Here is a 25,756-nt window from a genome sequence, read left to right on the forward strand (position 1 = left end):
GGTGATGGACAGGAAAGGCTGGCTTGATGCAGTCCATGAGGTTGTAAAGAGTCAGACATGACTGAGTGACTGAACTGAGTATGTAATCTGGCACCCATTTTCCAAGAACTAATTGTTTGGTTTCTCCTCAGGCGCCTGAAGTCCGCCTTGGACAGCCTGTCAATAACCAAGTGCTGGCTTACAGAATTAGACTTGACCCACCTGTCCCAGAGCCCAAACATCAGTCAGCTAAAGAGCCTGGATCTGAGCCGTGTCACCATGACTGACTTTAGGCCTGAGCTCCTCCAAGTTCTGCTGCAGAAAGTCGCCGCCACCCTCCAGGAATTGGACTTAGTTGTGTGTAGGATCACAGACTCCCAGCTGGAGGCCTTCCTGCCTGCCCTGAGCCGCTGCTCCCAGCTCAGGGCCATCAGCCTGTGTGGGAACCTCCTGTCCACGGCCATCATGGAGAAGCTGCTGAGACACACCGCTGTGCTGCCCTGTTTAAGGCAAGAGCGCTATCCCGCCCCTCAGGAGAGTTACAGCGCCCGGGGTGTTCTCCTGGAAGCGAGACTTGCCCAGCTTCAGGCTCAGCTGTTGGAGATTCTGAGAGACTTGGGACGTCCCAGGATCATCTGGATAAGCCTCAACCCCTGTCCTCGCTGTGGTGAGGAGGTATGCCATCACATGGAGCCCATTGTATACAGCTGTCCTGCCCCTGCCTAGGGGGTTGCCTCTATCAGAAGCTTTCTTCTGTGCTCTTGGAGACTGAAATCTAGAATCGTTTCAGGAATATGCACAATATGAATGGGAGAAGGAAAGGTGATAGTGGTGGGGAATGGTGCAGGATTGCAGGGCAAATGTAGACTCTGGGAGGGGATTGGACTTTCAGGGACATGTTCTTCTAGAATCTGTTATGAACCTGGGTGGATACACACTGGAAACCCAAATGTGGTTCAGTTAACCCTGGGGATACTGTTGTGAAGAAATTGTCAGGAATAAAGAGATCCTCCTGGTGACCTGAACAGGAAGGAAATCTAAAACGAGAGTGGATAAATGTATTGATATGACTGATTCTTTTTGTTGTAAAGCAAGAAACTAATGTGACATTGTAAAGCTAATCTCCAGTAAAAATTATTAAATAATAAATAAAGAAACACTCATGGAAGACCAACTGCTATCCTCCATGATATATTCTGTGTTCAATTTATGCCTCAGCTGTCTCCAGTTACTGATTAAAAAAGGCACATTGTCCATGATTCAAAACCTTATCAATCCTATAATTTATTCATTCTCTAAGACAGAATAAAGAAATTTTTCTTGGGGCATTGCTTGTGCGTGTGTGTGTTTGTGTGTGTGTGTGTGTTTGTGTGTTTAGTCAATCAGTCGTGCCTGACTCTTTGGGACCCCATGGACTGTAGCCCACCAGGCTGTTCTGTTCATGGGATTAGCCAGGAGAGAATACTGGAGTGGGCAGGCATTCCTTTTTCCAGGGGATCTTCCCAACCCAGGGATCGAACCTAGGTCTCCTACACTGCAGGCAGATTCTTTACCATCTGAGCCACAATGTAAGCCCCCTGAGGCAACTCTTACCTCCTGGATTATTTATTTGTCTGTTCAGTGGTTTAATAGACACAAAAGGGAACATACTCAGTGTGCAATGAACTATTGGAATGAAGAGCTCTTAGCAGGGCTCTTACTGCTGATTCAAGCCTTCACTTTGGGCATGGGTATTCTTCATGCTTCTACCAGTCAGTGTATACATCAGTTTTTTGCCACTGTGTGTGCTTTAGTGCCAAAGGAAAGGTCCCCACTTCTGCAAGATGTTTTCCCTACATCCAAAAAGGTTGAGACTGGTTCTCACTGTTTCATGCCTGTCATGGGTAAGTAGTGGTCCTTATTGATATAATTGAGTTGTGGCCAGACATACAAATTCCTTTTAACAAAATGCTAAAATAACAAAACATTTAACATGGATTTATTATTTCCATACCACATTCCAGTATTGTATCATTTTGGGTGGTTGGTCACATCAGAATTGGCTGTTGATTCCCATTACAATTCTAGTTCCTCTCTATCAGAAAAGTCAAAGACAGCTTGTCTGGTTATCAGAATTTTCAAATATATAACAAATATATGTAATGTTTTACATATAACTCAGAGTGGGCACTCCCTATCCTAGTTCATCATCCTCAAATTCAACCAACTACATATGATGTAGACCAAATTCACTGTTAAAAAGAAATCCTCATCTAAGTTAGACTGAGCAGTTCAACCATGTGTTATTCAAGATTCACCTGTCATATAGACAGGTAAAGAGGGGCTTATATGGTTACAGAGGCTTAATAGTCCCACTGTCTGCTGTCTGTTCCCTGGAGAACTAGAACAAAGTGTGGTTTAGTTCAGACCTTATCTTAAGTTTGAAAAACAATGGAAGTGATGGTGTAGCACTAAGTCGAGGCTAAAGGCCTGAGAACAAAGGCACCACTTGTGTATGTCCTAGAGTTTCAAGGTTCAGGAATCCGAAGCTCCAGTATTCATGGCCAAAGAGAGAGAGAGGGAGAGCAGTAGCCCTTGTTCCATCAGGCCCCCACAGGATAAGACGATGCCCTCCCACACTGGTGAGGGCTGATCTCTTGACTCCGTCTACTGATTCCATGCTATTCTCCTCCAAGAATTCCCTTTCAGATTCCCCCAGAATTAGTGTTTGATCTGAGATCTTGGCATCTCATTTCACAATGAAGCTGACACATAAATTTAATCCTCACAGGGTGTCTAAACAAAATGCAACCAAATAAAGTTTCCCTGCTAAGGATTCAGAGGCTGCAATTGTTTATTCTGAGGAGGAGGGGGATATAGGGCTGGGATATAGCTCATAGGCAGAGCTTTGTTTTCCCCACGATGAATATAATGATGCACACACTGTTTATGGGATTTTTAGTAGGATCCAGTGAGATATTACTTGTTGGAGGACTTGGCTCAGGAGTTGTTGAGCAAGAGCTCCTTATTGTGTAAGAACTCCATAATGCTTTTTTTCCTCCCAATCTTCTCCCTCCTAGAGAATAGCATAAGTCTTTATCCTTCTACTGCTCACAACGCAGAGGAAATCAAAACCCAGGGACTGATATTGGACTCACGTATTACATGTGGTCACCAATACATGATGGTTCACTTAAGCTGATCCAGTAGCTTGTGAAGGGGGGATGGGGGTGGGAGGAAATAAGAGACTGGATTCATCTTGAGTGAATAAACATTCTGAGCTCTAGGTCTCCTAGGCCACCTGCTGGTAGATCATAGAAATGATCACCTGCTGGTAGAAGATAGAAATCAATTTTCTGTTCAAGATGGTAGACTTTAGAATTTTTAATAATTCTTGACATCGTGGAACTTCCCTGGTGGTCCACTGGGTACGACTCCATGCTCCCAATTCAGGGGCCCTGGGTTCAATAGCTGGTTAGGGAACTAGATCGCATATCCCGCAACTAAATATTCGCCTGCCACAACTAAAAGATCCCTCAGGGGCACAAGGGAGATCAAAGATCCTGCATGCATGATTAAGGCCCAGCACAGCCAAATAATCAAAATAATAAATATATATATAAAAAATTGGGCTGTCCTGTACATGCCATTTGAGTACAAATATTTGCACGGTGATGTAAACCTCCAATCCAGCAGATGTCGCCATTCCCCAGGATCGTAGCCGAGGAGCTGGTCGGGAATGCAAGAAGCAGCCATCTTCCACCTTTGCCACCCTTAGCGTGAACAAGGGAACAAGATTTGACCCCAGAGAGCTGAGGTGCGTATGAAAGGAATGGATTCAGTGAGCCCAGGGGCTTGTATCTCGCCATACATACAATGTTAAATTCCTTAACTTGATATCTGTTTTTTGTGTGTGTTTTTTTTGTGTTTTTTTTTTTTTTAACCTCACAATAATCTTTGACGTTACTGCCTGCTCCCTTTGTTACAAACTTGTAAATAGCCTGACTCCCCCTCCTGCCTCCTTGGAGCAGTTTTCTCAGAGCCTCTGAGATGCTGTCTCCTGGGCTTGGGTCCTAAACATTCCGAACCAAGTAAAATAACTCTCTACTTTCAGGTGGTGACTAGCGTTTTAGTCGACGGTTTTCATCTAACGCCTGGAACTCAGGTGAGTGGGGACAGGACACTGTGGGTGGGAAAAGGTCTTGGAAGAGCATGTAAAATGACAAGAAATGCACAACTTAAAATGTGACAAATATGTTTTACTTGGTGACTTTACAGAAGATTATGGCCAGAAAGGTGGCTTCTCAGATTGTTCTGAGGAACTGAAAGTTATAAGGAGGGAAAAAAGTTATATGGGAAAGCCAGAGTATGTAAAGTCATTTCCTGAAAAAACATTCAGAAAACATCAAAAGATTACTTCATATGATAAAAATGATACATCTCAATGATTTTCATGCTTTTTAAAAATTGTTATTTATTTATGTACTTTTTGAGGGAGGAGGGGAGGCTATGCTGGGTCTTCTTTGCTGAGTGCAGCCTTTCTCTTGTTCGGGCAAGCAGGGGCTACTCTCTAGTTGAAATGCATTGGTTTCTCATTTTGCTGGCTTTTTTCATTGCAGAGCATGGGCTCCAGGGCATGTGGGCTTCAGTAGTCACAGGTCTCAGGCTATAGTCGAGTGCTCAGGAGTTAGGAGCATGGGTTTAGTTCCTCCACAGCATATGGAATCTTCCCAGACCAGGGATCCAAGCTGTATCCCTTGCACTGACAGGTGGCTTCTTTTATTTTTTTTTAATTTGTTTTTTCATTGAAGCATAATTTCTTTACAGAATTTTGTTGCTTTTCTGTCAAACCTCAACATGAATCAGCCATAGGTATACGCATGTCTCCTCCCTTTTGAACCTTGCTGTCTTTTCCCACCCCATCTTATCCTTCTAGGGTGATACAGAGGCCCTGTTTGAGTTCCCTGAAACATACAGCAAATTCCTATTGGATATCTATTTTACATATGGTAATGTAAGTTTACATGTTACTCTCTCCATTCGTCTCACCCTCTCTTCCCCTCTCCTCATGTCCATAAGTCTGTTCTCTATTTCTGTTTCTCCTTTGCTGCCCTGCAAATAAGTTCTTTGGTGCCATCTTTCTAGATTCTGTATATATGCATTAGTACACAATATTTATCTTTCTCTTTCTGACTTACTTCACTCAGTATAATAGGCTCTAGTTTAATCCATCTCATTAGAACTGATTCAAATGCGTTCCTTTTTATGGCTGAGTAATATTCCATTGTGTATATGTACCACAACTTCTTTATCCTTTCATCTGTTGATGGACATCTAGGTTGCTTCCATGCTCTAGCTATTGTAAATAGGGCTTCAGTGAACATTGGAGTACGTATGTCTTTTTCAATTTTGGTTTCCTCAGGGTATATGCCCAGGAGTGGGATTGCTGGGTCATATGGTGGTTTTATTCCTAGTTTTTTTTATGGACTCTCCATACCATCTTCCATAGTGGCTGTATCAATTTACATTCCCACCAGCAGTGTAAGAGGGTTCCCTTTTTTCTATAACCTCTCCAGCATTTATTGTTTGTAGACTTTTTGATGATGGCCATTCTGACTGTTGTGAGGTGATGTCTCATTGTAGTTTTGATTTTCATTTCTCTAATAATGAGCGTTGTTGAGCATCTTTTCATGTGTTTATTAGTCATCTGTATGTCTTCTTTGGAGAAATGTCTGTTTAGGTCTTTTCCCCACTTTTTGATTGGATTGTTTGTTTTTCTGGTTTTGAGTTGTATGAGCTGTTTATGTATTTTGGAAATTAATCCTTTGTCAGTTGTTTCATTTGCTATTATTTTCTCCTATTCTGTGGGTTGTCTTTTCACCTTGCTTATAATTTCCTTTGCTGTGCATAAGCTTTAAGTTTAATCAGGTCCCAACTGCTTACTTTTGTTTTTATTTCCATCACTCTAGGAGGTGGGTCATAGTGGATCTTGCTTTGATTTATGTCATTGAGTCTTCTGCCTATGTTTTCCTCTAAGAGTTTTATACTTTCTGGTCTTACATTTAGGTCTTTAATCTGTTTTGAGTTTATCTTTGTGTATGATGTTAGGAAGTGTTCTAATTTCATTCTTTTACATGTCACTGTACAGTTTTCCCAGAATCACTTATTGAAGAAGCTGTCTTTGCCCTATTGTATATTCTTGCCTCCTGTGTCAAAAATAAGGTACCCATAGGTGCATGGGTTTATTTCTGGGCTTTCTATCTTGTTCCATTGGTCTATATTTCTGTTTTTATGCCAGTACCATACTGTTTTGATGACTGTAGCTTTGTAGAATAATCTGAAATCAGAAAGATTGATTCCTCCACCTCCAATCTTCTTTCTCAAGAATGCTTTGGCTATTTGGGGTCTTCTGTGTTTCCATATAAATTTTGACTTATTTTTTTCTAGTTTTGTTAAAAGTGGCATTGGTAATTTGATAGGGGTCTCATTGAATCTATAGATTGCGTTTGAATCTATAGTATACTCATTTTCACAATATTGATTCTTCCTAACCAGGAATATCTCTCCATCTTTTATGTCATCTTTGATTTCTTTCATCAGTGTCTTATAATTTTCTGCATACAGTTATTTTGTCTCCTTAGGTAGGTTTATTCCTAGATATTTTAATCTTTTTGTTGCAAGGTGAATAGGATTGATTTCTTAATTTCTCTTTCTGATTTTTCATTGTTGGAATATAGGAATGCAAGTGATTTCTGTGTATTGATTTTGTAACCTGTGACTTTGCTAAATTCAGTCTTTAGCTCTAGTAATTTTCTGATTAGGGTTTTCTATGCATAGTATCATGTCACCTGCAAACAGGTGAGAGCTTTACTTCTTCTTTTCTGATCTGGATTCCTTTTATTTCTTTTTCTTCTCTGAATGCTGTAGCTACGACTTGCAGAACTATGTTGAATAATAGTGGTGAAAGTGGTTATCTTGTTTCTGATCTTAGGGGGAATGGTTTCATTTTTTTCACCATTGAGAATAATGTTTGCTGTAGGCTCTTCATATATGTCCTTTACTATGTTGAGGTAGGTTCCTTCTATGCCCATTTTTTTGAAGAGTTTTCATCATAAATGGGTGCTGAATTTTGTCAAAGCCTTTTTCTGCATTATTGAGATTATCATATGGTTTTTATCTTTCAATTTGCTAATATGGTGTATCACATTGATTGATTTGCATATGTTGAAGAATCCTTGCATCCCTAGAATAAACCCAACTTGATCATGGTGTATGAGCTTTTTGATGTGTTGCTGAATTCTGTTTGCTAAGATTTTGTTGAGGATTTTTGAATCTGTTCGTCAGTGATATTGACTTGTAGTTTTCTTTTTTATGTGTGTTATCTTTGTCTGGTTTTAGTATCAGGGTGATGGTGGCCTCCTAGAATGAGTTTGGAAGTGTTCCTTCCTCTGTAATTTTTGGAAAGAGTTTTAGAAGGATAGGCATTAGCTCTTCTCTAAATGCTTGATAGAATTCTCCTGTGAAGCTATCTGGTTCTGGGCTTTTGTTTTTTGGGAGATTTTTGATCACAGTTTCAATTTCAGTGCTTATAATTGGGTTGTCCCTAATTTCTATTTCTTCCTGGTTTAGTCTTGCAAGATTGAACTTTTCTAAGAATCTGTCCATTTCTTCCAGGTTATCCATTTTCTTGCCATATAGTTGTTCATAATAGTCTCTTATAATCCTTTGTATTTCTGCATTGTCTGTTGTAACCTTGCCTTTTTCGTTTCTAATTTTGTTGATTTGATTCTTCTCTCTTTTTTGCTTGATGAGTCTGGCTAAAAGTTTGTCAATTTTATTTATCTTCTCAAAGAACCAGCTTTTAGTTTTATTAATCTTTACTGTTGTTTCTTTCATTTCTTTTTCATGTATTTCTGCTCATATCTTTATGATTTCTTTTCTTCTACTAATTTTGGGTTTTTGTTCTTTTTCCAATTGTTTTAGGTGTAAAGTTAGGTTGTCTATTCGATGTTTTTCTTGTTTCTTGAGGTAGGATTGTATTACTATAAACTTCCCTCTTAGAACTGCTTTTGCTGCATCCCATAGGTTTTGAGTTGTCTTGTTTTCATTGTCATGTTTTTCTATGAAGTTTTTAATTTTCCTTTGGATTTCTTCAGTAACCTGTTCATTATTTAGAAATGTATTGTTTAATCTCCATGAGTTTGTGATTTTTACAGTTTTTTTTTTCTTGTAATTGATATCTAGTTTCATAGCATTGTGGTCAGAAAAGATGCTTGATATGATTTCAATTTTATTAAATTTACTGAGGTTTGATTTGTGACCCAAGATGTATTCTATTCTGGAGAAAGTTCCATGAGCATTTGAGAAGGTATATTCATCTGCATTTGGATGGAATGTCCTGAAGATATCAATGAGATCCATCTTGTCTAATCTATCATATAAGACTTGTGGGTCCTTATTAATTTTCTCTTGATGATCTGTCCATTGATATGAGTTGGGTGTTAAAGTCTCCTACTATTGCTGTATTACTATCAATTTCTCCTTTTCTGTCTGTTAGTGTTTGTCTTATGTATTGAGGTGCTCCTATATTGGGTGCATCAGTTCAGTTCAGTTCAGTTGCTCAGTCATATCTGACCCATGAACCGCAGCACGCCAGGCCTCCCTGTCCATCACCAACTCCTGGAGTTCACCCAAACTCATGTCCATTGAGTCAATGATGCCATCCAACCATCTCATCCTCTGTCATCCCCTTCTCCTCCTGCCCTCAATCTTTCCCAGCATCAGGGTCTTTTCAAATGAGTCAGCTCTTCGCATCAGGTAGCCAAATTATTAAAGTTTCAGCTTCAATGTCAGTCCTTCCAATGAACACCCATGACTGATCTCTTTTAGAATGGACTGGTTGGATCTCCTTGCAGTCCAAGAGACTCTCAAGAGTCTTCTCCAACACCACAGTTCAAAAGCATCAATTTTTCGGCGCTCAGCCTCCTTCACAGTCCAACTCTCACATCCATACATGACCACAGGAAAAACCATAGCCTTGACTAGATGGACCTTTGTTGGCAAAGTAATGTCTCTGCTTTTTAATATGCTATCTAGGTTGGTCATAACTTTCCTTCCAAGGAGTAAGCATCTTTTAATTTCATGGCTGCAATCACCATCTGCAGTGATTTTGGAGCCCCCCAAAATAAAGTCAGCCACTGTTTCCACTGTTTCCCCATCTGTTTGCCATGAAGTGATGGGACTGGATGTCATGATCTTCATTTTCTGAATGTTGAGTTTTAAGCCAACTTTTTCACTCTCCTCTTTTACTTTCATCAAGAGGCTCTTTAGTTCTTCTTCACTTTGTGCCATAAGGGTGGTGTCATCTGCATATCTGAGGTTATTGATATTTCTCCTGGCAATCCTGACTCCAGCTTGAGCTTCTTCCAGCCCAGCTTTTCTCATGATGTACTCTGCATATAAGTTAAATAAGCAGGGTGACACTATACAGCCTTGACGTCCTCCTTTTCCTATTTTGAACCAGGATGTTGTTCCATGTTCAGTTCTAATTGTTGCTTCCTGACCTTCATACAGGTTTCTCAAGAGGCAGGTCATCTGGTATTCCTATCTCTTTCAGAATTTTCCACAGTTTATTGTGAGCCACACAGTCAAAAGTTTTGGCATAGTCAATAAAGCAGAAATGGATGTTTTTCTGGAACTCTCTTGCTTTTTCGATGATCCAGCAGATGTTGGCAATTTGGTCTCTGGTTCCTCTGCCTTTTCTAAAACCAGCTTGAACATCTGGAAGTTCATGGTTCACATATTGCTGAAGCCTGGCTTGGAGAATTATGAGCATTACTTTACTAGCGTGTGAGATAAGTGCAATTGTGCGGTCGTTTGAGCATTCTTTGGCATTGCCTTTCTTTGGGACTGGAATGAAAACTGACCTTTTCCAGTCCTGTGGCCACTGCTGAGTTTTCCAAATTTGCTGACATATTGAGTTCAGCACTTTTATAGCATCATCTTTCAGGATTTGAAATAGCTCAACTGGAATTCCATCACCTCCACTGGCTTTGTTCATAGTGATGCTTCCTAAGGCCCACTTGACTTCACATTCCAGGATGTCTGGCTCTAGGTGAGTGATCACAGCATCATGATTATCTGTGTCATGAACATCTTTTTTGTATAGTTTTCCTGTGTATTCTTGCCACCTCTTCTTAATATCTTCTGCTTCATAGCATAAATATTTACAATTGTTACGTCTTCCTCTTGGATTGATCCCTTGATCATTATGTAGTGTTCTTCCTTATCTCTTGTAATCTTTATTTTAAGGTCTACTTTTTCTGATATGATGATTGCTACTCCAGCTTTCTTTTGCTTTTCATTTGCATGGAATATATTTTTCCATCCTCTCACTTTCAGTGTATATATGTCTTTAGGTCTGAAGTGGGTTTCTTATAAACAGCATATATGTGTGTCTTGTTTTTGTATCCATTCAGCCTGTCTCCATTTACATTTAAAGTGATTGTGTGTGTGTGTGTGTGTGTGTGTGTATATATATATATATTTGTTTCTATTGCCATATTCTTAATTGTTTGAGCTTTGTTTTTGTAGATCTTTTTCTTCTTTTGTATTTTCTGACACTATAAGTCCCTTTAACATTTGTTGTAAAGCTGGTTTGGTGGTTCTGAATTCTGTTAACTTTTGCTTGTCTGAAAAGCTGTTTATTTTGAATGAGATCCTTTTGAATGAGATCAATTTTGAATGAGATCCTTTCAGTAGAGTAATCTTGGTTATAGATTTTACCCTTTCAGTACTTTAAATATGTCCTGCCATTCCATTCTGGCCTGCAGAGTTTCTGCTGAATGATCAGCTGTTAAATTTATGGGGTTTCCCTTGTATGTTGCTTGTTGCTTTTCCTTTGTTGCTTTTAATATTCTTTCTTTGTGTTTAATCTTTGTTAGTTTGATTAGTATGTATCTTGGCATGTTTCTCCTTGGGTTTATCCTGTATGTGACGCTTTGCACCTCTTGGACGTGATTGACTATTTCCTTTTCCATGTTGGGGAAATTTTCAACTATAATCTCTTCAAAAATTTTCTCATACCCTTTCTTTTTCTCTTCTTCTTCTGGGACCCCTATAATTTGAATGTTGGTACATTTAATATTGTCCCAGAGATCTCTGAGACTATTCTCAGTTCTTTTCATTCTTTTTACTTTATTCTCCTCTTCAGCAGTTATGTTCACCATTTTATCTTCCAGCTCACTGATCTATTCTTCTGCTTCAGATATTCTTCTATTTATTCCTTCTAGAGTATTTTTAACTTCTGTAATTGTGTTGTTTGTCTGTGTATGTTTATTCTTTAGTTCTTTTAGGTCTTTGTTAATTGACAGGTGGATTCTTAACCACTGGACCACCAGGGAAGTTCCTTTTCATGCTTTTTTTATGTATGGAAAGAGGCAGGAGCCTGAACTTACTGAAGTCCATGTGATATGCATTAGCAAAAGTCTGGACTTATTGAAGTCCATATGATATGCATATGGCCCATATCCATATGATACACATCTTAACTACCTCAGGACACCATCCTGTTTTTTCCTGCTTGAATTCCCCTCGGGGCATACTGTTTTGGGGGCAGCTGCAGTGGATGATGGCCTTTTGGTTTCAACATCCTTTGTTTACTGAAATAGCAACTGAAATATTTGTCCCTAAGGAAAAGCTTAAGAGAAGACTGGAAGTGGAGATGAGTTTTTCAGTCACTCAATCATGTCCAGCTCTTTTCAACCCCATGGAATGTAACACACTGGGCTTCCTTATCTTTCACCATCTCGCAGAGTTTGTCACACTCATGTCCACTGAGTCGGTGATGCCATCAAACCATCTCATCCTCTGTCACCTCCTTCTCCTGCCTTCAATCTTTCCCAGCATCAGGGTCTTTTCCAGTGAATCAGCTCTTTGCATCAGGTGGCCAAAGTATTGGAGCTTGAGCTTCAGCATCAGTCCTTTGAATGAATATTCAGGGTTGATTTCCTTTTGAAATCAGGGTTGATCTCTTTGCTGTTGAAGGGACTCTTGAGTCTTCTCTAGCCTCTCATTTTGAAAGCATGAATTCTTCAGCACTCAGCCCTCTTTGTGGTCTAACTCTCACATCTGTACATAGCTACTGGAAAAACCATAGTTTGACTATATGGACTTTGTCAGCAAAGTGACTTCTCTGCCTTGTAATATGCTGTCTGGTTTCTTCATAGCTTTCCTTCCAAGGAGCAAGATCTTTTAATTTTATGACTGCAGTCACTGTCCACAGTGATTTTGGAGCCCAAGAAAATAAAGTTTGTCTCTATTTTCATTTTTTCCCCATCTATTTACCATGAAGTGATGGGACTAGATGCCATGATCTTAATTTTTTGAATGTTGAGTTTTAAGCCAGTTGTTTCACTTTCTGCTCTTTCACCTTCATCAAGAAGTTCTTTAATTCCTCTTTGCTTTCTGCCATTATGGTGGTATCATCTGCATATTTGAAGATATTGCTATTTCTTCCAGCAATCTTGATTCCAGCTTGAGCTTCATCCAGCCCTGGATTTCCCATGATGTACTCTCAGATCAGATCAGTTGCTCAGTCACGTCCGACTTTTTGCAACCCCATGAATCGCAGCACGCCAGGCCTCCCTGTCCATCACCAACTCCCGGAGTTCACTCAGACTCATGTCCATTAAGTCAGTGATGCCATCCAGCCATCTCATCCTCTGTCGTCCCCTTCTCCTCCTGCCTTCAATATTTCCCAGTATCAGAGTCTTTTCCAATGAGTCAACTCTTCGCATGAGTGGCCAAATTACTGGAGTTTCAGCTTCAGCATCATTCCTTCCAAAGAAATCCCAGGGCTGATCTCCTTCAGAATGGACTGGTTGCATCTCCTTGCAGTCCAAGGGACTCTCAAGAGTCTTCTCCAACACCACAGTTCAAAAGCATCAATTCTTCGGCGCTCAGCCTTCTTCACAATCCAGCTTTCACATCCATACATGACCACTGGAAAAACCCTAGCCTTGACTAGACGGACCTTTGTTGGGAAAGTAATGTCTCTGCATTTCAATATGCTATCTAGGTTGGTCATAACTTTCCTTCCAAGGAGTAAGTGGCTTTTAATTTCATGGCTGCAGTCACGATCTGCAGTGATTTTGGAGCCCCCAAAAATAAAGTCTGACTCTGTTTCCACTGTTTCCCCATCCATTTCCCATGAAGTGATGGGACCGGATGCCATGATCTTCGTTTTCTGAATGTTGAGCATTAAGCCAACTTTTTCACTCTCCACTTTCACTTTCATCAAGAGGCTTTTTAGTTCCTCTTCACTTTCTGCCATAAGGGTGGTGTCATCTGCATATCTGAGATTATTGATATTTCTCCGGGCAATCTTGATTCCAGCTTGTGTTTCTTCCAGCCCAGCGTTTTTCATGATGTACTCTGCATATAAGTTAAATAAACAGGGTGACAATATACAGCCTTGACGAACTCCTTTTCCTATTTGGAACCAGTCTGTTGTTCCATGTCCAGTTCTAACTGTTGCTTCCTGACCTGCATACAGATTTCTTAAGAGGCAGGTCAGGTGGTCTAGTATTCCCATCTCTTTCAGAATTTTCCAGTTTATTGTGATCCACACAGTCAAAGGCTTTGGCATAGTCAATAAAGCAGAAATAGATGTTTTTCTGGAACTCTCTTGCTTTTTCCATGGTCCAGTGGTTGTTGGCAATTTGGTCTCTGGTTCCTTTGCCTTTTCTAAAACCAGCTTGAACATCAGGAAGTTCACGGTTCATGTACTGCTGAAGCCTGGCTTGGAGAATTTTGAGCATTACTTAACTAGCATGTGAGATGAGTGCAAATGTGCGGTCATTTGAGCATTCTTTGGCATTGCCTTTCTTTGGGATTGGAATGAAAACTGACCTTTTCCAGTCCTGTGGCCACTGCTGAGTTTTCCAAATTTGCTGGCATATTGAGTGCAGCACTTTCACAGCATCATCTTTCAGGATTTGAAAGAGCTCAACTGGAATTCCATCACCTCCACTAGCTTTGTTCGTAGTGATGCTTTCTAAGGCCCCCTTGACTTCACATTCCAGGATGTCTGGCTCTAGGTCAGTGATCACACCATCGTGATTATCTGGGTCGTGAAGATCTTTTTTTGTACAGTTCTTCCGTGTATTCTTGCCACGTCTTCTTAATATCTTCTGCTTCTGTTAGCTCCATACCATTTCTGTCCTTTATCGAGCCCATCTTTGCATGAAATGTTCCCTTGGTATCTCTGATTTTCTGGAAAAGATCTGTAGTCTTTCCCATTCTGTTGTTTTCCTCTATTTCTTTGCATTGATGGCTGAGGAAGGCTTTCTTATCTCTTCTTGCTATTCTTTGGAACTCTGCATTCAGATGCTTATATCTTTCCTTTTCTCCTTTGCTTTTCGCTTCTCTTCTTTTCACAGCTATTTGTAAGGCCTCCCCAGACAGCCATTTTGCTTTTTTGCATTTCTTTTCCATGGGGATGGTCTTGATCCCTGTCTCCTGTACAATGTCACGAACCTCATTCCATAGTTCATCAGGCACTGTATCTGTCAGATCTAGGCCCTTAAATCTATTTCTCACTTCTACTGTATAATCATAAGGGATTTGATTTAGGTCAGACCTGAATGGTCTAGTGGTTTTCCCTACTTTCTTCAATTTCAGTCTGAATTTGGTAATAAGGAGTTCATGATCTGAGCCACAGTCAGCTCCTGATCTTGTTTTTGTTGACTGTATAGCGCTTCTCCATCTTTGGCTGCAAAGAACATAATTAATCTGATTTCGGTGTTGACCATCTGGTGATGTCCATGTGTAGAGTCTTCTCTTGTGTTGTTGGGAGAAGGTGTTTGCTATGACCAGTGCATTTTCTTGGCAAAACTCTATTAGCCTTTGCCCTGCTTCGTTCCTTATTCCAAGGCCAAATTTGCCTGTTACTCCAGGTGTTTCTTGACTTTCTACTTTTGCATTCCAGTCCCCTATAATGAAAAAGACATCTTTTTTGGATGTTAGTTCTAAAAGGTCTTGTAGGTCTTCATAGAACCGTTCAACTTCAGCTTCTTCAGCATTACTGGTTGGGGCATAGACTTGGATTACTGTGATATTGAATGGTTTACCTTGGAAACGAACAGAGATCATTCTGTCGTTCTTGAGATTGCATCTAAGTACTGCATTTTGGACTCTTTTGTTGACCGTGATGGCTACTCCATTTCTTCTGAGGGATTCCTGCCCGCAGTAGTAGATATAATGGTCATCTGAGTTAAATTCACCCATTCCAGTCCATTTTAGTTCACTGATTCCTAGAATGTCAACACTCACTCTTGCCATCTCCTGTTTGACCACTTTCAATTTGCCTTGATTCATGTACCTAACATTCCAGGTTCCTATGCAATATTGGTCTTTACAGCATCGGACCTTTCTTCTATCACCAGTCACATCCACAGCTGGGTATTGGTTTTGCTTTGGCTCCATTCCTTCATTCTTTCTGGAGTTCTTTCTCCACTGATCTCCAGTAGCATATTGGGCCCCTACTAACCTGGGGAGTTCCTCTTTCAGTATCCTATCATTTTGCCTTTTCATACTGTTCATGAGGTTCTCAAGGCAAGAATACTGAAGTGGTTTGCCATTCCCTTCTTTTTTTTTTTTTTTTTTTTTTTTTGCCATTTCCTTCTCCAGTGGACCACATTCTGTCAGGTCTCTCCACTATGACCCGCCCGTCTTGGGTTGCCCCAGGGGCATGGCTTAGTTCCATTGAGTTAGACAAGGCTGTGGTCCTAGTGTGATTAGATTGACTAGTTTTCTGTGAGTATGGTTTCAGTGTGTCTGCCCTCTGATGCCCTCTTGCAACACCTACCATCTTACTTGGGTTTCTCTTACCTTGGGCGTGGGTATCTCTTCATGGCTGCTCCAGCAAAGCGCAGCCGCTGCTCCTTACCTTGGACGAGGGGTATCTCCTCGCCGCCGCCCTTCCTGACCTTCAACGTGGGATAGCTCCTCTAGGCCCTCCTGCGCCCGAGCAGCCACTGCTCCTTGGACGTGGGGTGGTCCTACAGGCCGCCGCCCCTGGCCTTGGGTGTGTGGTTGGTCCTCCCCGCCGCCACCCCTGGCCTCGTGTGTATTGTAGCTCCTCCAGGCCGCCTCACCTGGCCTCGTTGGCAGGGTACCCTGCTCCTCTCAGCGGTTGCCCCTGACGTCGTTCGCAGGGTAGCTCCTCTCGGCTGCTGCCCCTGACCTCGGATGTGGGGTAGCTCCTCCCGGCCACCGCCCCTGACCTCGGACTTGGGTAGCTCTTCTCGGCCATTCCTGCGCCGTTGCAGCCTAGCATTCTCGGCCGCTGCCCCTGACCTTGGACGTGGGGTAACTCCTCGTGGCTGCCACCCTTCGGGCATGGGGTCCTCTCAACTTCTGCCCCTGACCTCGGACATGGGAATGGCAGGGCTGTTGTTTGACATGAAGACTGCAGGCATAATCAAGACAATATCTAAGGCCACAGCAACGACCAGAACCTGAGGCAGAGCCTCACAGGTCAGTCATTCCCTCTGCCAAGGTGTGATGCTTTGATGACAGTAGCCAGCACTTTAAAGGCCACCTGCCTGGAGTTCAGCCTGTTGGCTGTGTCAAGCCTGTTCTCTGGTGGCCAATTTAACTATTCTTTCCTTTGGCTATGGCTTAAGGCCCAGGGGTCTCTGATTGGCACTAACTCCAGGGAACAGAGGAGTAAGAAAATCCAAATCAGATTTCCCCCATCCAATGATTTCCTATTTTTTTCTTGGAAAATTTCTGGGGCCTTTCGACAATCATATGTATAAGGATGTTCAGAGAATTTTTGCATGAATTGGAAGCTTAAACTCTGTTTACCTATAAACCATATGGAGCTTACTGGGAATTCTCATTAACTTTCTGGTAGCTCATTTCATGCCCTGGGCCTCAGGTTCTTTATTTGAAAAATAAATTAGTTTTGAGCTTCTTGTGACACTGTAGGTGCCCCGGGTGGCTCCTGAATCTGCCTTTTATGCTGGGTTCTTTTTTTTTTTTTTTTAATCCTTGATTTGAACTCCCACAGCTACTGGAAAAGAATCTTGGATAAATGTGGTTTGTGAAACCCAAGATCCCAACTCACACCCGAGGGTCATACCCTTCATTGCCCACTGCAGTTGTGGGGAGAACAGTATTTATGTCTTCCTGTTACAATACCCCAGGCTCAGGTCAAATTTTCTGGCATTTTCCTCTATGAGAAAGGAATCCCCCATCACCTAGGACCAGGTCAGGTGGGTGAAGGATGGTAGGGGAGCAGGGAGACCTGGAGGGCATGGAACCCGACATCAGTGAGCTGATTTTGAATTTATGCCACATGATGCCAAAAAAGCAAAATGGCTGTCTGGGGAGGCCTTACAAATAGCTGTGAAAAAAAGAGAAGCGAAAAGCAAAGGAGAAAAGGAAAGATACAAGCATCTGAATGCAGAGTTCCAAAGAATAACAAGAAGAGATAAGAAAGCCTTCCTCAGCCATCAATGCAAAGAAATAGAGGAAAACAACAGAATGGGAAAGACTACAGATCTTTTCCAGAAAATTAGAGATACCAAGGGAACATTTCATGCAAAGATGGGCTCGATAAAGGACAGAAATGGTATGGACCTAACAGAAGCAGAAGATATTAAGAAGACGTGGCAACAATACACGGAAGAACTGTACAAAAAAGATCTTCACGACCCAGAAATCACCATGATATGATCACTGACCTAGAGCCAGACATCCTGGAATGTGAAGTCAAGGGGGCCTTAGAAAGCATCACTACGAACAAAGCTAGTGGAGGTGATGGAATTCCAGTTGAGCTCTTTCAAATCCTGAAAGATGATGCTGTGAAAGTGCTGCACTCAATATGCCAGCAAATTTGGAAAACTCAGCAGTGGCCACAGGACTGGAAAAGGTCAGTTTTCATTCCAATCCCAAAGAAAGGCAATGCCAAAGAATGCTCAAATGACCGCACATTTGCACTCATCTCACATGCTAGTTAAGTAATGCTCAAAATTCTCCAAGCCAGGCTTCAGCAGTACATGAACCGTGAACTTCCTGATGTTCAAGCTGGTTTTAGAAAAGGCAAAGGAACCAGAGACCAAATTGCCAACAACCACTGGACCATGGAAAAAGCAAGAGAGTTCCAGAAAAACATCTATTTCTGCTTTATTGACTATGCCAAAGCCTTTGACTGTGTGGGTCACAATAAACTGTGGACAATTCTGAAAGAGATGGAAATACCAGACCACCTGACCTGCCTCTTAAGAAATCTGTATGCAGGTCAGGAAGCAACAGTTAGAACTGGACATGGAACAACAGACTGGTTCCAAATAGGAAAAGGAGTTCGTCAAGGCTGTATATTATCACCCTGTTTATTTAACTTATATACAGAGTACATCATGAGAATCGCTGGGCTGGAAGAAACACAAGCTGGAATCAAGATTGCCGGGAGAAATATCAATAATCTCAGATATGCAGATGACACCACCCTTATGGCAGAAAGTGAAGAAGAACTAAAGAGCCTCTTGATGAAAGTGAAAGTGGAGAGTGAAAAAGTTAGCTTAAAGCTCAGCATTCAGAAAATGAAGATCATGGCATCTGGTCCCATCACTTCATGGGAGATAGATGGGGAAACAGTGGAAACAGTGGCTGACTTTATTTTTGGGGGCTCCAAAATCACTGCAGATGGTGACTGCAGCCATGAAATTAAAAGACACTTACTCCTTGGAAGGAAAGTTATGACCAACTCAGATAGCATATTGAAAAGCAGAGACATTATTTTGCCACCAAAGGTCCGTCTAGTCAAGGCTATGGTTTTTTCAGTGGTCATGTATGGATGTGTGGTTGGACTGTGAAGAAGGCTGAGCACTGAAGAATTGATGTTTTTGAACTGTGGTGTTGGAGAAGACTCTTGAGAGTCCCTTGGACTGCAAGGAGATGCAACCAGTCCATTCTGAAGGAGATCAGCCCTGGGATTTCTTTGGAAGGAATGATGCTGAAGCTGAAACTCCAGTAATTTGGCCAGCTCATGAGAAGAGTTGACTCATTGGAAAAGACTCTAATGCTGATTGGGGGCAGGAGGAGAAGGGGACAACAGAGGATGAGATGGCTGGATGGCATCACTGACTCGATGGATGTGAGTCTGAGTGAACTCCGGGAGTTGATGATGTACAGGGAGGCCTGGCGTGCTGCGATTCATGGAGTCACAAAGAGTCGGACACGACTGAGCAACTGAACTGAGCTGAACTGATGCCTTTTGTGATGTTGGGTTCAGTGTTCCTACATTTTTCTTTAAACATTTTTCTGCTAAGGGACAGTGGAGAGGAAATTGTGATATAAAACATGGGATTCTTTTCCTCTAGCAACAAATTTTCTTTGTTAAAACACTGTGTGTGGAATGTATTTGGCCATCTTATAGCCTCTAGTATGAGAAAAGTGGTCAGCAAGGAATTCTAACGTGACCTACAATGACGGGGGAAACTGCATGTCTTTGTTGTTCTACACCTGAGACCAATGTTGGTTTGTTAGCCTGATTTTGATGTTGCTGGGGCTGGAATTGCCTTTGCATCCCCACAGTCCTGCCATTCCAGGTATAAAATTTAAATTTCACAAGAAACATTTGCCATTAGCTCTTGAATGAGTATGTATATCATTTTATATGAATAGGATTTTGTTGCAAGTGCTATTCGGTACTTGATGTTTCTTTTTCCTTAATGTTATGACCATCTCAAGTCTAATATGACCTAACAGACTCCTTACTTTCTTTTTCCATACCTGCTCCTTTCCCATCGTCCCTAATTTTAGTAAGTCACAATCAAATCTTGGAGGTTCCTTGAAGCCTCTGTTATCCTTCCGTTTAAACTTCCCTGTAAGAGCAAAGTGCTTCTGATTCAGCCCCTAGAAAAACCCTGGGCCACTCAAGTGCAACCCCTGACTCGCAGCCAGGTGCAGCAAAGTATCCCCTGCTGGTGTCTTGCTCCCTTGTTAATCCTTGCAACATGATCCAGCAGCAACCAGGGGAACTGGGAAATAGACAGCAAATCATGTCTTTACCCTACTCACAAAATAAGTATCAGAATAAGTCAAGTAATATCAGTGTAATATCAAAAAATATGTAGAAGAAACCAATTGGATTATGGTTCAGCTCCCAGGATTCCAGGAATATGCCTGGGATTAATTGCTATCTTGGCTGCATCCTCTGTGTGAAGAACCTAAAAGACAATGGTTACTGGTAGCAGCAGGCACAGTGAAGACAAGGTTAGCTGTGACTGATTCACATTCCCCCCACCTGGTCTCTGAGTTCCCAAAGAACCCACAGTAACCACCCTCACTGATTCTCAGATGTGCAAATGTCCTTCACAGAGTTGGTCATGACTCCTTCCATTCAGATTCTCAGATTTAGTCTTTTCAAGTCAATTTGATGTCCTGAACTCAACATTCTAGCAGGAAACACCCTCAAAGATGACTGTCTCCTCTTAGCCACTCCTGTTTAGTTTCTAAATATCACCCAAAGAAAAGCCTTTAGTGTCCTTCTTTCCAAGAGAAAAACAAACAAACAAAACCACATGCATGAGGCTGCTGAGTCATTCACAGGGCCCCTTTAGGAAGGGCCACCACCACACTGTCCATCGCTGTCAGCGATTACGCCTGGAGGGCCAGTGACATCTCCAGTTGCAAGCCCCTGTGAATAAACTCATAATCTGCCATTTCCCATATAAGACCTAAGTGTGAACTTGAAACAAATAAGAGTTTATTTTGTTTCCTTTGGAAATAACACCACTGCTTTTATGAAGCTGTTTTAATTCTAGGACATTTAATAATTTTAATTTGGACAAAAATCATGCAACAATGAGGTTTTCCAGACATTGTCTTGGGTTTTGTTTTTTTGTATAATATTTGGGACACATAATCCCTTCCCTTACTCCCACCCAGGAATACAACTATCCATATTAGCAAAACTCAATCCTATTTTGTGAAGTGAACCAATGAAAAAGTCCTAGATCCCACCCCCTCCCTCAATCATCTGGAGATACACTGTAACCCAATCAGGATCAACCTGAGAGAATTTGTGGAATCTAATCAGGTAATGACTTCTGATTGGAAGTTAGCAGTTGAAAGGAGGGCAGATGTGATTAGAAAGTTCTATAAAAGCCTCAAACACCAAAGAAGAGACTCAGAAACTTCTCAATCTTGAGTCACTGCCTGTGTTCTCCCCCAGGACTGAGGTCTGAGCAGCCCTAGGACCACATCTGAGCCGGTAAATTATCAACCTCAGGGAAGATACTCTGCCAATGGTCAGTGTGTACTGAAAGGTGGGATGTGATCTGACATGACAGGAAGAGTTTTCCTTTTCTTTTGGTTAAACAAATTAAAGGCTTTCCTTTTGCCTCAAAGTGTAGCTTTGCCTTCATCCTAAACATTTTGATTTTGGCTTTGGCTTATATCATTTAAATGTCTTATCAAACAGTTCTTCTTGTTAATAAAAGACATCTAACTATTGGAAATGCTATTTCTTGACATTTAAAGTTTTTAGTTTATGCACAAATTGCATTGCTTTTAAAAGGTATCTCCTTAATCCTTCCCAGTAAAGTTAACTTTGGAAACTGAGGACTGAAGCTGTGTTCCACATGAACTTATTGCCCCATAATTTGGGCTGAACATGATACTTTAAGGTTTTCACCCAAAAGAAAGGGAGTCAACTTGTTCAGTCTCCGGATACAAAGGTGCAAGAGGGACATGCATTAAGCAAACAATGGAAGGAAATGGAGGAGCTATTGGTTGCCTTTCTGTCTTCTTGGTACTTGTGAGATTCTTGCTCTAGTGCCAGAAGAGTCAGAGCTATGGTTTAGTGCCCACCAAATATAGCCTGGAAGCCTGACAAACTGAGTTTCTTCCTTTCTGGTTCATCATTTCCAAGGTGATGACTTTGGCTCTGATTTGATTTCCCTGAAGGATGGGGAGAGAGACCACTCTTATGGGTATGACTGACCTGAGAAGGATGCTTTGTTCCCTTGCATTTTCACAGGATTCCATTAAGAGAAGAATCAGGATGAGTGCTCACAACCCACCCAGACTTGTGAACTTGGCAGCAATGAGCCTGTTGAGAGATGAGGCCTTGGCCATCTGGTCTTTGGAGTATCTGCCCATGGAGCTCTACCCAACACTATTCATGGCCGCCTTCTCTCTCAGACGCAGTGAGACCATGATGGCCATGGTGCAAACCTGGCCCTTTGCCCGCCTGCCTCTAGGAGGGCTGATGAAGAAGCCTCACCAAGAAACCTTAGAAGCAGTGCTGGATGGACTTGATGTCCTGCTGGCCCAGAAGGTTCAGCCCAGGTGAGTCTGATCCAGGTAGCCTGGCAGGGTCTTGGGTGTCCTGGAAGGGACTGCTGGTGTCAGGGAGAGTGAATGACCAAAGGGCAGACCAGAGACTTCTGAAAAAGCTCAGAAGCCTTGAGCACTGCTGAGATCACATTGGGAAATACCTTGCAAAAGTGTACTAGGAAGGATGGAAGATGAAAAGGACTGGAGGAAAGTGAGCAAGAGAGAAAAGAGAAAAGACAGAAGGTGATATCAGGAATATGAAGTCAAAGCAAAGATGGGAAGTTAGAATGTTGCCTAAATTCTGAGGCTGTAGTTTCATTCAGTGTGTATTTTAAAGACTCTCACCCGATCTTCTGTTTCCCCATAGGAAGTGCAAACTGCGGGTGCTGGACTTGAGAAATACTGGCCAGGACTTCTGGAACATGTGGTCTGGAGACAAGTACCATGTGACCTCAAGTTCACTTAGGGCATCAGTGGCTAAGGACATGTCAAGGACAAAGCACTCCTTGGCTCCCTTGGAGATGTACGTAGATCTTTGTCTCAAGGAAAATACCTGGGGCAAATGTATCACCTACCTCTTCACGTGGGTGGAGCAGCGGAAAGGCTCCATACACTTGTGCTGTAAGAAGATGAAGATTGTTTCAAGGTCCAGGGAAACTATTAAGAAAGTTTTCCGAATAGTGAAGCTGGACTGTATCCAGGAGGTGGACTTGAATTTCACCCAGAAGCTGTCCAGCCTGGCCAAGTTTGCTCCTCTCCTGGGCAAGATGAGCAATGTTCAGAAACTCCTTCTCTCCCCCATTCATGGGTCTGCTGCTGAGGAACAGGACCATCAGGCTCTTCTGCAATTTACTTCTCAGATCCTCAGACTGCAGTACCTCCGCTATCTCCGTATGGAAGGTCCATCTTTCCTTGAAGGCCGCCTGAACCAGATGCTCAGGTGAGGGGACCAGCCCTTGTTGAACAACAGTGAACACAATAGTAAAGTATCAAGTGCATTGTCTCATTTGGTGCTCTACTGTGAAGTGTGGTAGCATATAAGTGGAGCAATCAAGGTGTGAGAAAGCTGGTATAGAAGTTCTGGAAAGAGACATCAGGTTAGGAAGCTACAAATTAGGAGGCATAGGTGTAGTGTGGGCATGTATGTGATTTCTTCTTTGGGAAGAGATATCTCTGTTCAACGACAGGTTATGAAGATGGCATTGACAAGGAAAAACCTAGATCAAGCTAAAGGAACCTTGAAAGCTCTTTTTCCTCATCTATCAAGCAGAGTACAACATACTCCACTTCCTTAGGAGGATGAATGAAGATAATGGAATGCACTAGAATATGCTCAATAGAGAGCCTGAGACAGAGTCTCCATCAAGTGTGGACACTACTTAATTTTAGTACTGGGAGCTGAGATAAACATGTTTTAATTCACATCCCTTCAGTCCATGCTTGGGCTCCAAATGCCTATATCTCTGGCCAGGTGAGGCACTTGGAAGATGTGTGTAAACAGTAAGACCCCACACCATGCCCTGGGGCTGCCAATCTTCAGCGAGTCCCATCTGGGCATCATCTACATACCTTCTATCCCTGTTCACTCTCCTTTTGTCTCTGCTTCATTACTATCATCTCCAGAATCATGCATTTCCTATATATTATTTAGTTACATTATATGCAGCCCAAGACCATCTTTACAGATTTGGACTTTAAAAGTAATGAAGCAGAGACAAAAGGAGAGTGAACAATGATAGAAAGTTTGTAGATGATGCCCGGATGAGAGTTGCTGAAGTCTGGCAGCCCCAGGGCATGGTGTGGGGTCTTACTGTTTACACACATCCTCCAAGTGCCTCACCTGGCCAGAGATACAGACATCTGGAGCCCAAGCATGGACTGAAGGGATGTGAATTAAAACATGTTTATCTCAGCTCCCAGTACTAAAATTAAGTAGTGTCCACACTTGGAGACTCTGTCTCAGGCTCTCTATTGAGCATATTCTAGTGCATTCCATTATCTTCATTCATCCTCCTAAGGAAGTGGAATATGTTGTACTCTGCTTGATAGATGAGGAAAAAGAGCTTTCAAGGTTCTTTTTTTTTTTTCAAGATTCTTTTAGCTTGATCTAGTCACACATGAAAATTGCAGGACTCAGCCTGGAATGAGTCTGGGCATTCTGGATATTGAATTTTATCAGATGGTAACAACAACTTGGTTTCAGGCCAGTCATTTACCTCTCAAGTGGAGGTCACTTATCACTCTGGTTTCCCAGAACTAATTTCTTGTTTTTTTTCTTTTTCCTCCAGATGCCTGACGATCCCCTTGCACAACATCTCAATAACCAACTGCCTGCTTACAGAATTAGACTTAACCCATCTGTCCCAGTGTCCGAAAATCTGTCAGCTAAAGGGCCTGAATCTGAGTGGTGTTACCCTGACCAACTTTTGTCCTAAGCTCATCCAAGGCCTGCTGGAGAAAGTTGCAGGTACTCTTGAAGAGCTGAACTTAAACTTGTGTGGGATCACGGACTCCCTCCTCACGGCTCTTGTGCCTGCCCTGAGCTGCTGCTCCCAGCTCAGGGTCTTCAGCGTGTGTGGAAACCTCATCTCCATGGCTGTCCTGCAGAGTCTCCTGCGTCATACTGATGGGTTGTCTGCTTTACGTCTAGAGTTTTATCCTGCCCCTCGGGAGAGTTACAGCTTTCTGGGTATTCTTAACCAGGAGAGACTTGCCCAACTAAAAGCTGAGCTTTGGCAGCTCCTTACAGACTTAGGACATCCCAGGAAGATTTGGATTAGCCCCAGCCCCTGTCCTCACTGTGGTGAGGAAGTGTGTGATCATCTGAATCCCAATGCATAATACTGTAATACCCTGCCTAGGTGGTTGCCTCTATCAGAAGCTTTCTTCTGGACACTTGGAAACTGAAATCTAGTACATAGGTATATTATGAAGGGAAAATACACCCTTGATTTCTGATACCAGCTCAGTGTCATTGAGAAAAGCAAACGTGATCCAGCAAGGGTGCAGGATTCTAGAAGGATATGTTGACTTGGGGAGTTTGGGATTTATTTAGAGACATGTTTATGGAGTCAAATATGAACCTAAGTTTCTGGAGGTTCAGTTTGAGACACACATGTTTGAGTTATTTCTGTATGCACAATTGTAGAAATGATCAGAAATAAAGAGACCTTCCGTGTAAATGAATAAATGCTGACCATGATATTATTCTGATTTCTGTGTTTACATCTCATGCATCTCTAGTTACTGATGGTGGTGAGGGAAGCACTTTGTGGACTATGATCTGAAACTCCATCATTCCCTAGTTATATTTTCCCTTTCACTTTCTTTACTTAGTTCTGTGGGTTAATACAAACAACAAAGGAAACATACTCAGTGGTCCTCAACAATACATCTCTGTCATGGGTGGGAACTGATATGCATGTTCCTATGAGAAAAATTCTAA

The 25,756-nt window shown here is 42.0% G+C and overlaps 1 protein-coding gene across 1 annotated transcript; it reads left to right on the plus strand.

Annotated features, from left to right (window-relative positions):
* The first annotated feature begins 4,003 nt into the window (after nt 1–4,003).
* On the plus strand, nt 4,004–25,497 carry LOC102411360 (PRAME family member 8). Its single transcript, XM_025285640.2, has 4 exons — nt 4,004–4,123; nt 22,013–22,323; nt 22,679–23,251; nt 24,600–25,497. Exons 2-4 carry the CDS (start codon nt 22,037–22,039, stop codon nt 25,150–25,152), a joined length of 1,413 nt encoding a protein of 470 aa, XP_025141425.2. The 5' UTR covers nt 4,004–4,123; nt 22,013–22,036; the 3' UTR covers nt 25,153–25,497.
* The last annotated feature ends 259 nt before the right edge of the window (nt 25,498–25,756 follow it).

The sequence above is a fragment of the Bubalus bubalis genome, chromosome 5 (genome assembly GCF_019923935.1).
Source record: "Bubalus bubalis isolate 160015118507 breed Murrah chromosome 5, NDDB_SH_1, whole genome shotgun sequence".
NCBI lineage: Eukaryota > Metazoa > Chordata > Mammalia > Artiodactyla > Bovidae > Bubalus > Bubalus bubalis.